The sequence below is a fragment of the Carassius carassius genome, chromosome 19, assembly GCF_963082965.1.
Source record: "Carassius carassius chromosome 19, fCarCar2.1, whole genome shotgun sequence".
Taxonomy (NCBI): domain Eukaryota; kingdom Metazoa; phylum Chordata; class Actinopteri; order Cypriniformes; family Cyprinidae; genus Carassius; species Carassius carassius.
Window position 1 is genome coordinate 23,008,492 of NC_081773.1, and position 15,377 is coordinate 23,023,868.

Sequence of the window (15,377 nt, forward strand, 5' to 3'; positions counted from 1 at the left end):
AGGGAAAGAAAAAATATATTAATTATACATACTAAAATAAATTATTTACGTAAATGTTACATTTTTACTGGAAAGCAAAAAAAAAAAAAAAAATCTCATTAAGTTGCCATAATAATCATGTATTTGAAGCTACAAAAACTTCTTCTATCTGCTAAACATAAAAAGAGGGATGAGTATAAAATTAAAGCAAAGCCTGAGAATTGCTTTCATTGTTTTATTTTACCGTATGTTAAATGTACTTTTTTTTTTTCGTTGTGTTTTATTTTATCTTTAAATTAAAAAAAATATATAAAAAAACCAACAAACATTTACTTATTAAAATAAATACTTATTTTCAGTAAATATCTTTAAAGTTTATTTTATTAACCTACTGGCATATATTCTTTTGTTAAATAAATAAATAACAACAAGTCTTATAATATTTTTTAAAAGTTATATCTTATCTGTAAATGTATTTTTAAGATGTTTAGACATTTTGCCAAGTCAAAAATACTGAAAAAAAAAGGATTATTATTATTTTATTTATTTTTGTAGTATTGGACATTTGACAAAATGTAACAATAACACTTTAAGGAGTTAATAAGAACTTAATTGTCTAATTCTACTTTTTATCCAAAGCAAAATTGACAAATAACACATTTAAAAATATTTTGTGATCAAACAGTAATTTTGTTAAGACTAGTACAAATGCCTGCTGCAAGTCAAGTGAAATCTTTTTTTTTAAAAGGCATTTCCCATTGGATTTCACAGTCTATCTGATTTCATTGTCTCCTTCCATTGTCTATATGTCATAAATTAGCCCATCAGTGGCAAAGACTGCATCAATAATTCAATCTGGGCAAATTGCAGAGGGAAATTAATCATGAGTGGGAAAGGATGAAATCAGCCCAAACTCATCAAACTCTGAGGTCAGAAAGTTGAAATTTGCACCTTGGGCGACCGCTGAGTGATCATATCAAAAAGAAGACGCTAAGCACTGCTTTTCCTCATTTTGATCTCCAGTCTGGAGCATCCTTTTCCTAAGGCCTCAGCCGTCCCACGAGAGCCGGAATCTGAAAAATGTAGCACGCCGCATTGCTGCCGCCGTGATCCTGTGAGCCTCTGTTAGATCATTAGAATAAATGAGAGCAGCAGCCACCATTGTGCTCATGCATTTCCATCTGTTGAGCCGGATGCTGTTTCATAATCACTGCAGAGTATTTGTGAACACTGAACATATTTCTCTAACCAAAACAACACCAGAGCAGAATCTAAACAGCTCTTGTTCCCAGCTGCTATTTGCTCACGTCGGGTACTTCCTGTTTTATTGGTTACAGATGAAGGGGGCAGTCACCTCTTGACCACAGGGGTTGCTGTCCAAAGCAGCTGTAACAATGTCTACTGAATGCATTTGGAACACAGCGCTCTCACACCATTGTCTGTTGACAGAGACAGAGACCTCTGTCTTGTCAATGCAGAGACTGACGTCTCGGATGTTTGAATTGTGGATACAGACCGACCAGTGTAGCTTTCAGAGCAAATGTGTGGGAATTCTCTGAGTAGAGTGAAGTATTATTGACCTCTGTTTCAGGCTATTGTATACACGCACAGAGAGGATGGGAAAGATGGGGAGAATTTATGATCAGCCACACTTTCATATGTCTTGTCCAATGGAGTCCAATGCTGTTTTGGTCATTGTATAGACAGCAAAATAAATAAACTGATGTCAGTTGGCTTCATCATTTGGGAAAAGCATCTGATTGGGTTCTTCACGGTGCTTTGTGCTCTGAAATGAGTCAGGACCTTCAAAAGATTCCTCATACTTTACTCAGCCTTTACAGGTCTTGATAGCCCTATGAAAACATTGTGAAATGGCAATAGAAAAAAAAATCAAGCATGACTATTTTGAGGAAATTCTTAAGGTGGTATAATGTAGAGAAGCACAATGAAAGGTTCATCTTAAATGCTCATATCTTGGCCATGCAAAATGCTCTGAAATTACACCAGAAGGAAGGCTGTGACAGCTGTACTAATCTCTCAGTTTATGTTTACCTGCATTGCTTTTCATTTCTTTATTCTACGCTGAGCACTAATTCATTACCAAAATCCCTCTTACATTTTCAGAGGCTAAATGAAGGATGTCCAACTGCATGCAGAAAATCTGCTAAAACTGTTTGCCATGACATTTTAGACAATTTTATAAAATAAATGCTAACGCAAATGTCACAGAAAGATTTTTTTTTCTCGAAAGGTTTCTTATGCTCACCAAAGGTGCCTTTATTTGATCAAATGTAAAACAGCAATATTGTGAAATCATTTTACAATTTATAATAATTGGTTTCTATTTTAATATCTTTTAAAATGTAATTTATTCCTGTGATGACAAAGCTGATCAGAAATTCAGCTGAATTCAGAAATCATCCTAATATGCTGATTTTGTGCTCAAGGAATATTTCTTTTGAAATATATGAAAACAGTTGTCCATCTTAATATGGAATCTGAAAAATTTTACTCCAGGAATAATTTAGTTAAAAGTTTAGAACGAATGCATTCATTTTGTTTTATTTTACATTTATTTTATTTATTATTCTTTCTTTTTTTTTTTTTTTTTTACTTTACACTTTACTTTAGTTTGCTTTGCTTTACTTTACTTTGACATTATAAAAGTCTTTACTGTGACTTATTTTATATCAATTTAATGCATCTCTGCTAAATAAAAGTATTAATTTTTTTTTTTTTTTAAAGAGCCACACTTTTGGATGGCAGTGTAACTAGCTTCTAAGACATGAGAAATGACAACTTAGAAAAAACTAGCTGCTAGTCATCCTAATTCAACTGTGTCAAATACAAAAAAAGCAATCAATCAAGCACATCCACACAATTCACTTGGGTCCATACATGAACTTGGACCTCAAAACTATGAACCGAATCAGACTGAACAGTGACTGGAATCCTCAGTGGCATTACATTTTCTTATCCTTTAGTGTACTTTATGTACTTGGATGACATAAAAATAAAAATCAACAAAGACAGAAGGGGGAGTTGTGACAGAGATTCCACTGAGAGATGGAGGGTGGATGCCGTTATGAGTATGTGGTCGCACGCAAGCGAGTCCATTGGATAAAGAAGAGAGATGATGGAGACTTGAGATAGACTGAAAAAGATTCCACAAACTTACTTATTCATGCATGACCCATCTGTTTACATTCCATTCTTGTCAAACTGTGGGCTTTATCTCCTGACTCCTTAGTTAAGAGAAAGCTCCTCTCCCATAGCTCTTCATCCCCATACATAACATCACATAACTCTTCAGTGACCCTGAGGTCAAGCTTCTGGTCTGGTTCCATCTCCAGAAGTTTTGAGCCTCTTATGTGTCGGATTTAAGCAGATTTAAGTCCCTTCGGTATACCAGTCAAGATGGTTTATTTGTACTAGTTCCCAAATTTTAAAGAAACAGTAAAAGCATCAAGACAATAAAATTGATAGTATAGGAATTATGCATTCCTAAAAAAAATTTTTTTTTAATTAAAACTTATTATGTTTTAGTTAGCTAAACATACTCTGGTCGTTCCCTCATCCAACTTTATAAGGGTTCATCCTGGTGAATGTGTGCCAAATGCATGACTTTTTTTTTTTAATAAATAAAACTGTCCCTTTCTACAAAAAAAAAAAAATACAATGTACATTAATCCAATTTATATTTGTCTACAAAACATATCAAGAATGTAAGCATAGGGCTTTAGATTAAAGATCATTATAAACTCATTCAAGTGTGTACAAACTTCTGTCTATTGGCGTAAATCCTGGGAAAATCATGCCCTAATATATTTGGCGTACTACATCTACATCTTTGCGAATGGGGAAATTATTCCACCTCATTTTGCAAAAAGCATTTAGATAATGGCTGAACTTTTGTTTTTCAGAACAGCATGGTGCACGAACATCTATTTTCACATTAGATACAGCCATAATGTAAATTAATAGCCTTGAGCACATAAATAGAATAATGCAGGCCCCCGAGAATGAACTGTCATTATCTTATTTCTCCTGAGCAATTGCATTAGTCAGATATGACAGATTCAATAATGTCTATGGAGGCTGTGACTGACTATATTCTGTAGCCTCAATTGTGAGAGAGGAAGTTCATCCCACATTGTAAACTGATCTGTGCAAATCTGGTCCATTTGCGCAAATGCATACCAAAGGCACGGGATCAAGAGCTGAGAAGGAAAGAGAAGCTGACAGAAGCTGTGTTCTGAGTTTCCTCTCTATTGCTCATGTAATAGAACCTACTTACAGCATGAATGAGTCTCAGGGAGGCACGGAAGGAGCGCAGTGTGTGGGTGGGTCTCAGTCTCAGTACCTTGAGCTCCCCCATTGTGCCAACATAGTGATGCCAACATCATCAGATGTTCCTGATCCCATGAGACGGCTGGTCCCCCATGAGACGGAAGCAGTGGAATCCTGCTGCCTCATGCATCTGTTTAGATCTTGGGAAACAGCAGCAGCAACACAGTGTGCACAGACAGCACGCACTGATCTCACCGGAAAAAAAAACACTGTCTCAGGACAGACAGGTTTGGGATCCTGGGAAAAGTCTAATGCTTTGACAATGTTGGTAGTAACAAAAACATGGTGTAGATATATGATCTCCATTTATAAATCATTTCTGTGCACCCTGGGTCAATTCGAAAACACACAATAGAATAATATTTGTTATATTTTATTTATATATTTTGTATGTATGTATGTATGTATGTATGTACATACTACAGACCAACATTTTGTTATTATTTTAAGATTTTATTATTTTTCTTTTTTTATGTTTTTGAAAGAAGTATGCTCACCAAGGCTGCATTTATCTGATTAAAATTCTGTAAATATACAGTAATATTGTGAAATATTATTACAAAACCAGTTTCAACATTATTAATAATAAATGTTTCTTAAGCACCAAGTTTGGATAATACAATGATTTCTGAAGGATCATGTCACACTGTGTAATGACTGCTGAACAATTAGCTTTTTCATCACAGAAATAAATAATATCTTATAATATATCAAAATAGAAGATTTTTTTTTAATTGTAATAATGTCAGAATACTGTTTTTACTGTATTTTTGATCAAATATGTGCATGAATAAATCCCTGATGATCAGAAATTTCAAAACATTATTGCACGTTTTTGACTGGTAGTATATACAGTATCTACATATGTATGGTGTTTTTTTAACATATATATATATATATATATATATATATATATATATATATATGTGTGTATACATATATACAGTATGTATGTTTTATATGCGTGCATTTATATATGTATATGACATGAATAATTCCAAGAACTACAGTAATATTTTTAAGCATTTAAAAATAGCTTAAGAAACAAAACTTTAGTCAAGTGTGTCCAATTTTTGACTGGTAGCGTCCTGGCCATGGCAAATTTCCCTTATTCATATTTTCACGTTAATAAGGACAGCAGGTGCGTACCCATCGGTCAGCGCAGTGAATAATTCAAAGGGTAAGAATCAGCTTTTTCCACCTCATGCCAGCTGGGTAAAGTTAAAAAGACTCTTCTGAGCTGTTGCACTCCCCTGCCAATGGCTGCATGTTTGGCACCAAGACATACATTTCTGAGATGAGCTGGCTTTCTGTCAGCCCCATTACACTCCTGGCAGAAAGATGCAGGATAGCTCTAATGGTGTGGAGGGAAGGACAAAAGGAGACTGAGAGAGGTGGCACGCAGGTGGAAGTGTGGACAAAAGTACAGCGAGCAGGATGAAAAGATGAAGAATGTGTGAATGTGATAGCAATGAATGAATAAGAGAGCATACTATACAGACATCAATGTGCTCATTAACAATGGCTTATTATAAGAATAAAATGAAAGCATATAATAGAATATCTAGCTACAAGATGTGATATATTGTGCTGAAATTCTAACAATAAAAATGTTCATAGTTGCATCTGTCAAAATACTAGTTGGTTACTGCAGTTTTTGTTTTTCTAATTTATAATCATAGATAATTTCAAGAGAAATCAGTAATGGATTGAATATTTTTTTATTAGAAAATAAAAAAAAGTTTAATTAACAATAAAAAAATAATATCTCCATTATATCACCATGTTATTGATCTCTCTCTGGACAGCTCTTCAAGGCTGCATTTATTTGGTCAGAAATACAGTAAAACAGTAATATTGTGAATTATTATTACAATTTAAAACAACTGTTTACTATTAGAAAATATTTTCAAATGCAATTTGTTCCTGTGATGGCAAATCTGAATTTTTAGCAGCCATTACTCAAGTTTTTTTGCAAGATTCTTTGATTAATAGAAAGTTCAAATGACCAGCACTTTGTTTTTATGTAACCATGTAAAAGTCTTCACTGTCATTTTTGATCAATTTAAAGTGTATTTGCTGAATAAAAGTGACTGACCCCAGTGACCCCAGGTCAACCTCTGTAATTTTGTTAGGTTTTTCCATTTCATGGCATTATTGTAAAAGACACTAAATGTATTATTATGGTATTTTGTGGTCTGGTTACAATTCAGGAACCCATGCTTAGTGTTGTCAGGTAAATTCTGTCACCAGTGTCTCATTCTTCATCCTTTAACATCTTAATTTTCTCCCTCTGTGTGCAGTTTAAGCAAAGACTCTCTCAAAAGCTGGAAAAATGCTGCTCATCGATTTGGATCCTGCCTCCACTTGTGATGCTCCAGCTAGTCGAAATGAAGAAAGATCGGTCTTGTTTATTCACAGTTTAGAATCGCCCTGGAGAGATACACAGGGGAAGGTGAGATGGAGGAAAATGAAATTGCACCTAATCCTCTCTTCTGGGACAGTGGAGAAAACTGCTGCAAATTTAGTAACGTCATTGAAACAAAACACTAAACGCAGATATGGGGATGAAGTGGCTTATTTATCTCCTACTGTATTTGTTGTGCATTCAGATGTGTGCTGGGTATCTACTTGACTGATACTCAAATTTTATTCAGTCTTCAACCAAAAGCTGCTTCATGCATGAAACATCATGAGTGGCCTGCGAGTGAGAGCATTCAATAAATGTCTGGTACATCTATGAGACACACCACAGAGATGACTGGGGGAATAAAAGAGATATATGCAACAGCAGCAACAGTTGGGAAAGCCACCACAGTCTCATTTCACTGCTTTATTTAGACCTCAGACAGTCCTTGCTGACCTTCTGAGAGGTTTTACCTCTAAGCCAGACTTGAAACTTGGTACATTCACAAAGGACACACCCTTGCTCTCTGTGCCAGACAATGCTGCTTTCTTTGAAGTCTATCAGGGAAGTATTGGGAAATGACCGATTCATTTCCATATCAATATTCATAAGCCAGCCCTCTCTTAACACCCAAAGGCCTGACAGACAGCCCTATACAAAGTCACAAAGACCACATCAAACAGGAATCATTATCTAGTAGAGAACGCTGACCATTTATAAGCACTGTATGTCTGTGTCTCACCTGAATTAGTGAAATGTTGTTTAGATTCAGTCTGAAGAGGTAGTTTCTGTAGATAAGAGAGAAATTGAAAAATATTACATTTATATGATTTACAGTGCCCTGTGAAAGTATTCATACCCCTTCATATTTGTCACATTTTATGTTGTCGCCTTATGTGAAACTGCTTTAAATGACTTTTTTACATATCAGTCTACACTCCATTAACCATAATGACAAAGCAAAAAAAGAACTGCCACAACTTTGTAAATTTAATAAAAATAAAGTACTGAAATAAGTACATTGCATGAGTATTCATACACTTAACTCAGGACTTAGCTGAAGCACTTTTACAGCCTTATATATTTTTTGGGTATGATGCGACAAGCTTTGCTTATCATCATTTGGCAATTATTTGCCATTCTCCTCCTCACCTCTCAAGCTCTGACAGGTCGGATGGGGGCAGATGCACATTTTCAGGTTTCTCCAGAAATATTTGATAGGGTTCAATCCCAGGCTGTATCTGGGCCGCTTAAGGACATTCACAGAGTTGTCTATAAGCCACTTTTGCTGTGTGCTTAGGGCCATTGTCCTGTTGGAAGGTGAACCTTCTGTCGCTGAAAAACAGCCCCACAGCATGAGGCTGCTACCAGCACACTTTACTTATGGGATGGTACTCTGCAGGTGATGAGCGGAGCTGGTTTCCTTCAAACATGATTCTTGGAATTGAGGTTCATCAGACCAGATAATCTTGTTTCTCAGAGTCAGAGGGTCCTTTAGGTTCTTTTTTGCAAATTCCAATTGTGTTTTCATGTGTCTTACCTGAAGAGAGGATTGAGTCTTGCCAAATCGCCATAAAACCCAGACCGGTGGAGTGTTGGAGTGATGTTTGTGCTTCTGTAGATTTCTTCTGTCTCCACATATGATCATGGAGCTCAACTAGAGTGACCATCAGGTTCTTGGTCACCAGTCTAGACCAGGCCCTTCTCCATCAATTGCTCAGTTTGGTTAGGAGTCCTGGTTGTTTCAAACTTCTTTCATTAAGGGTAACAGAGACTACATGCCTCTTTGACCCTTCAATGCAGCAGAATTGTTTTCTGAACTCTTCCCCAGATGTCTGTTTTGACACAATCCTGTCTCTGAGCTCTACAAGCATTTTATTTTCTAACCTCAGGGTTGGGTTCTAGCTTAGATATGGATTTTCAGCTTTTAGACATTTTATTAAGACGTGTGCCTTTGTAAACCATACACATTCAATTGAATTTGCCACAGGTTAACTTCACTCAAAGTGTAGTAACATCTACAAGCAATATGAATGCTCCTGAGCTAAACTTCAACTGTCCCAGATAAATACTTATACTTATGCAATGAAATAATTAAAGATGTTTTATTTTTAATACATTTGCAAAGTTTTTTGCTTTGCCATTATGGTGTATGGAGTGTAGATTGATGTGGGGAAAAAGTAATTCAAAGCAGTTTTACATAAGGCAACAAACGTCCAAACGAGTAAAAAAATTAAGGGGTATGAATAAAAATTTACCCTTAATATGCCAAGGGAAATGAAAAATAAAGTGGAGTCCAAAAGTCAGAGACCTCTAGTGAAAATGGTTATTTTTTTTTTTTTTTTACATTTTTCTCACTGAATAAAATGACTTTAAATAAATTCTAAACACAAATGTTATAGAAATAACCATTGACCCCCCCCCCCCCCCAAAAAAATATTATAATTTAAATTATAATGATATATACTTTGTTTTTCAAAAACACATATTATTATATAATGATATACCAATACAACTTCTAAATTATATTATAATACAAACATATTTAATATAGAAATATTTAAACTGTGTATTTGTATTGATCTTATTCATGCATCAGTCCAAACATTGGCCAGATATTGTATGAGGTTTTACCTTGCTCCCACTATAAGTTCATTCCTGGTGAGGTCAAGGGTCAGCTGAGAGTAGTCCCTTACACCAGGATGGGAGAAACTGGAGATCAAAGGACTTAGAGCTGAAAGACCAAAAAATAAATGAAAAATGGGTATATTAGTGATACAGAAGGGAAGTGGTTGCGTTTGACAAACCTTGAAAGTTCAAAGCATACTGTATAACATTAAAATCCATTAAATAACTCCTGGTTTAGGGTAACATATGGATTAAGCATTACAAAAACGAGTTCTGCAATAGAGGTCACTAATCCAGGAAAATGAGTGGTGAGTCCCCAGTAACATGTGAGGAGGAGCTATGCTTCGAGGTAACTGGGCCTCTTCAAGGATACTGATCCTAATTCAACATGACACTTAGTCAAAACTCTGCTTACCCAAAGAATCTCAGAACATAAAAGCACTGTTTGATACAATGTTTCGCAAATCAAAACAATTTGCCCTGGCACACACTTACAGCACTGACTGGCCCTATTGAAGAGGGAATTACATGATACAGAAAGGGCATTATGTAAATACAAAAACCACTTGATCTATTGTTGACCTTAACGTGGTTTAGTAAATGGGATTTTACTGTAAAAGGAACAAATAAAAAGATTTGTTATCCTTCCATGCAGAATAGGATCTCTCAGCAGTATTATGGACATGTCTAGCTAAAATACAGAAATCCTTGCCTAATATTACAAAATGTAGTTTTCAAATGTTGTTTGTTTTATGAGTTCCTATTAAATGTCAGGCTCAAGTTTCACTTTCCAAAAAAGCACAGCCCTTATCGTTTATGATAAATGGATAGTTTTGAGTTACAAAAACAACTCAAAATCCAATGTACAAAATAACAAAATGAAACTTAAAAAAATAAAAATAAACTGAATGCATTGGAACGCATGACCTAACAAAAGTGTATATACGTTGATTGCAAATATGTCACTTTGAATTAAAAAAATTTTTTTTACAAATATAATTGCATTGCAGGTTGCATCTGCATAATGGCATTTCAGGTTGCTAGAAAGATTTGCACAATTTTCTTTTTTAAATGTATTATAAAATAATTGTGTATTTAATATTATTTGTATTATTAATATTAAATAAAATAAATCATATGCAATACTACAATTAGTATATAAGGCCATACATACTGTAATTTCTCTTTTAGGCACAAAATTAAAAAAAAATAATATTTTGACTACATCTAAATGCTATGTGACAACAGTCGCAAACACAGCTGCAGCTTTCTCACACCACAGGACAAAGCAGCGGTGAAACTGGTTTCTATTAACAAGACATCCATAGATACCACTTCATACAGTCCGAATCTGTCCTGGCAGATGGAGTCGTCCAGATGCTGGGGTCAACCAAAACAATCTGTCATTCACATGGGAACACATACTAAATGGGATGTGTCTGCACAGAATTTACTGGAAAACATGGGGGAAAAGCTTCTGCAATGCCACTGAATTAATATATTAACAAACTGAATGATTGGTACCATATGGCTGCATCATTCAGGCATTATTTATGGAAAAATAATGACAGGGAAACAAACACAATCTGTACTATAAGTCTCCCTCTTCCACAAGCATCCATCTCACCCGTGTTAAAATGTGGTTATGGCCTTTGATGACTGATAAAATGTGTTCAGAGAGAATAATAGAAAATCTTATTGGATATCATACATCAAGAACAGCTGTATTACAGACAGTGATTAATTGCTGAGAAAGATGAGACAGTCTTTTTCTTTATATATATATATTGTAGAACAAGCATTAAGTTTATAGAGCTTATTGATCAGTTACTGTAGGTCAAAAGTCAAAAGCTCACAGTCTATAATATAATGCAGAGGTTTCCAACCTATGTCATCAGAAAACTACTATGACCCAACTTATTTAGCTGAAAAACAATATAGGTGGTTCAAATGTAAAACATGTAAAAAAAATTAATTAAAAAAAATTAATCTGGTTTCACTTTATTGAAATTGTTTAGTTAGTCAATCCAGCATCGGGAAACCCAGATATTCTAAATATAACTTATGCAAACTACTCTAGTTAGCATGAATGCTGTTTCTCAAATAAGACAGGTGCTGGTCACCTGAATATGTTGTACTTTGGATCCACAGAACCAGGTTTCTAAATTAGCTTAACCAGGTAACCTTGGTCAATCAGTTTCATCAGAAAAGCCAAATTATTTGACCAGAATTTGGGCAGTTAGACCAGTAATAAACCATCAATGACCTGCATATCGTTGCTTGGACCACAATGAAAATCTATGCTTGTTTATGCTTGCCTTTTAGTCTGATCCCAAATGCTTCATAAAGCATAAAACACATGCACTGACAAATCGCTTAGATTGTCCAGGTTGAGGGACTGTGATGATAACCTCAGAGTCACCTGAGTTACCCAAACCACAGCTGAGTTAAATGTCAGGCGCGGCATGAAAAAGCTGATCTTTGCAGAAACAAACAGACTCAGCTGTTCATCTCTAATTCCTGCAGGGCTCAGATCTTTCACCTACTAAACTGTCATAACATAAACCACTCCAAATCTCCTTTATGGTAATATTAAGATATTTAAGATACACAAAATGTGTTTGCACCAGCACAGTAAGCGTTGAGGTTATCTGAAAGTTTCTTTTTTATTCACTTACAGGAGTCATAAACTGCCCTTTTTGACGGATTTCGAAGCCTGGGTGAGTTTTATATAAACGGTGGTTTTATATGCACGGACAGCTCCCACACATCATCAAGCCAGCCTGGCATCCAGCAATCCATATGCAATAAAAAGGGATAAATATGAGGGCAGGGCCAGAAAAGGGTTGATGGACGATTATTGCATTTTCCTCACCAAACACGCAGCGGAAGTGATTAATGCGTTAGCCAGCAGATCTGAGGGACAAGGACAGATTCAACAGTCTGCATCCAAGATGCTCCTTAGGACATAAATCATAATCATTATGTTTTTTGTTCTCAAAGATTTACAGCTGACTGGTTCTTAATGCTACACGCAGAGAGGAAGACAGAAGGGGTGGTTTTGGCTATGCTGCTGCAGGTATTGAATACAAGACTGCCATTGTTAAGCTACAAATCACACAAACACTAGCAACTAACCAGGCTCAGATTGAACCTTTCTTTGCTTATACCAGGGGAAAATGTGGTAAATGGATTTAAATATGGATTTATAAAGGGTACTACACTCTTACTGGCAGCTGAAAGCATAATCACATTTGCCAAAATATTTAATTAATGAAAACGCAAGGGAGGATGTGTAGATTTGAGAATAATGTGAGTACAGATTTATCAGAAATCTGCCAAATTTTCTACAGTCTGAGAGATCACAGTTCACATGCACAATCTTACAATAATTATGATTAATAATCTGACAATGTGTAAGGTCACAGAAACACAATATACGGTGTTGTTTTGATCGGGTGAAGGTCAGGAACTGTTTAAGAATTGTACACCTGGATTTCTGCCTAGTTCTCTGAATTCACTTTGCATATAAACTCCTTTAGAAGCATTATGACATTATTTTCAATGCATGAATGTTTGTTTACATTTTAATATGAAAAAAAAAAAATCATGTCAGCATGTTCTCTTTAATTATCAGGTTTTGATTTGGATAGTTATCACTGTTGTGCATGTAAACATAGTCAGTGTATGATTTACTGTAAACAAGAACCATCAATATTCATATTACTAGCATGTTGGCTGTTTATTAGTACTTATAAACCACATATTAATGGCTGATTCTGACCATATTCTACATCCCTTAATCCTATGCCATACCTAAACTCGCTTGCTAACTCTTTATAAACAGCAATTTAGTTTATTGAGTCAAAAGTCATAGTTAAAATGACTTGCCTGTAGCAAACACAGATCCACCAGTTTTCTTTCTTTGGTGGGCAGAGAGCAACTATCCTCATACATACCCAATACACATATTAAAGGGTTTAAAGCAATAGGAGAGGAGGTAAATTGAGATATATACTGAATTACCTTACCCCAAAACATTTGCATCTCCTCACATTCCCACACACAATGAAAAAATGTACCCTGAAACTTCTTACATTTAAAACATAAGTCAGGAATACTGGGGTTAAATTTATTTAGTCTCACAGGAGTGATATAAGTTCTCATTATCCAATTATATTGTAAGAGTCTCAATCTAGTGTTTATAGTTTGGGTTTGCGCTTTCAAACATATTGTACCCCACTCATCCAATGAAAGGTCTTTATTTAAATATTGCATCCATGCTTGCCTTTTGTTTTCAGTACTTTCTTTATAGTTCTGTGCCAGTATATTGTATAACTGAGTAATTCGCCCTTTACTGAAACAGTCATGTGTAGAAAGAGTTTCCAATTTGGATAATGAAGGGAGTCGTACAGAATTTTTTAACTTCGAAAAAATAAAACTTCTAAGCTGCAAGTATTTAAAAAAATGTTTGCGGGGTATATCGAACTTCGACACCAGATTGTCAAATGACATTAATATATTATCTTCATATAGATCCATCAATCTAACAATACCCTTATTTAACCATAATTTAAAACCAAAGTCATTTTTAGCTGGGCTGAAATATTCATTACCCCAAATTGGAGAAAAACATGACAACACTGGGGTCTCTCCAAGAAATTTATGAACTTCATACCATATCATAATGGTATTTTTAACAAATGGATTGTCGGTTTTCTTTTTTAGTTCCTTAAGGGGTGCTGAATATATAAAGCTGTCAAGTGTCATGCCTTTTGTGGTCAACTCTTCAACCTGTATCCAAGGTATATTCGGATCTTTTGAGAACCAGAACATTGCAGCCCTCATTTGAGCAGCCCAATAATACCATAATAAGTTTGGTAATTGTAACCCTCCCCTGTCATAAGGCAGGTACAAAAGAGAAAGTCGAAGCCTAGACTTCCTATTACTCCAGATAAAATTAGAAAGAAGCTTATTCACTTTTTGGAAAAAAGCAGGAGGAGGGGCAAGTGGTAACAACTGAAAGATATATAAAAATCTTGGCAATATGTTCATCTTAATCACATTTATTCTTCCGATTAAAGACAAGGGCAGTGTCATCCATCTAGTAGTTTCCTCAGACACCTTCAGCAATAAAGGTTCATAGTTAGCTGAACTAAGGGAACTTATTTTGGGGGTTATTTTAATTCCTAAATACTCAAAACCACTAACAGCATTAACAAAGGGGTGTACTACTTTAGGGTTTATTCTCTCTTGTTCATTTAGGAACATAATTGATGACTTATCCTTATTAACCTTAAAACCAGAAAACTCCCCAAACAGGCCCATAAGCTTTAAAAGGGAAGGTATAGATTTTCCAAGCTCTGATAGAAATACAATAGTATCATCAGCATATAAAGCAATACGATGTTCTAAGGCCCCTGAATGAATACCACAAATTATTGGATGTGCTCTAATTGCTATTGCTAGTGGTTCCATGGATAAAACAAAGAGTAGAGGTGAGAGTGGTGAACCTTGTCGGGCTCCGCGACTTAATTTAAATGGTTGCGAGACATGGTTGTTAGTAAGTACCTCTGCAGTAGAATCAGCTAATATAATTTCCATCCATCTACGAAAATTTTCACCCAAACCAAATCGCGCAAGCACCTCCATCAAATATGGCCATTCAAGTCTGTCGAATGCCTTTTCGGCATCGAGCGACAAGATGGCCGTATCAGGGGTGTCATCCCCGGCGTGCACCAGATTGAGCACCCTTCTAACATTGTGGAACCCTTGACGGTTCTTAACAAAGCCATTTTGGTCCGAATGTACCAACAACGGAAGGACCTTTTCAAGTCTCATTGCCAAAGCTTTAGCAATAATTTTTGTATCTGTATTTAAAAGTGATATTGGCCTATATGAGCCAGATTCTTCTGGCGACTTTCCGGGTTTCAAGATGAGAGTGATTAGAGCACTTCTCAGCGAGGGAGGGAGACATCCTTGCCTAAAAGCTTCTATATACATATCTAGTAAG

The 15,377-nt window shown here is 35.5% G+C and overlaps 1 protein-coding gene across 3 annotated transcripts in view; it reads right to left on the reverse strand.

The window, feature by feature from the left end:
• The window catches only part of LOC132095400 (semaphorin-5B-like), a 143,400-nt gene that overhangs the window by 54,149 nt on the left and 73,874 nt on the right, over positions 1-15,377 (reverse strand). For all 3 annotated transcript variants that reach the window (XR_009422441.1, XM_059500336.1, XM_059500335.1), the window contains exons 4-5: positions 9,371-9,470; positions 7,479-7,524 (exon numbers count right to left, since the gene is read on the reverse strand). Coding sequence is in view for 2 of the 3 variants with exons in the window: in XM_059500336.1 (XP_059356319.1) it covers positions 7,479-7,524; positions 9,371-9,470 (146 nt within the window). In the remaining variant the exon portion in view is untranslated. The remainder of the gene's footprint in view (positions 1-7,478; positions 7,525-9,370; positions 9,471-15,377) is intronic.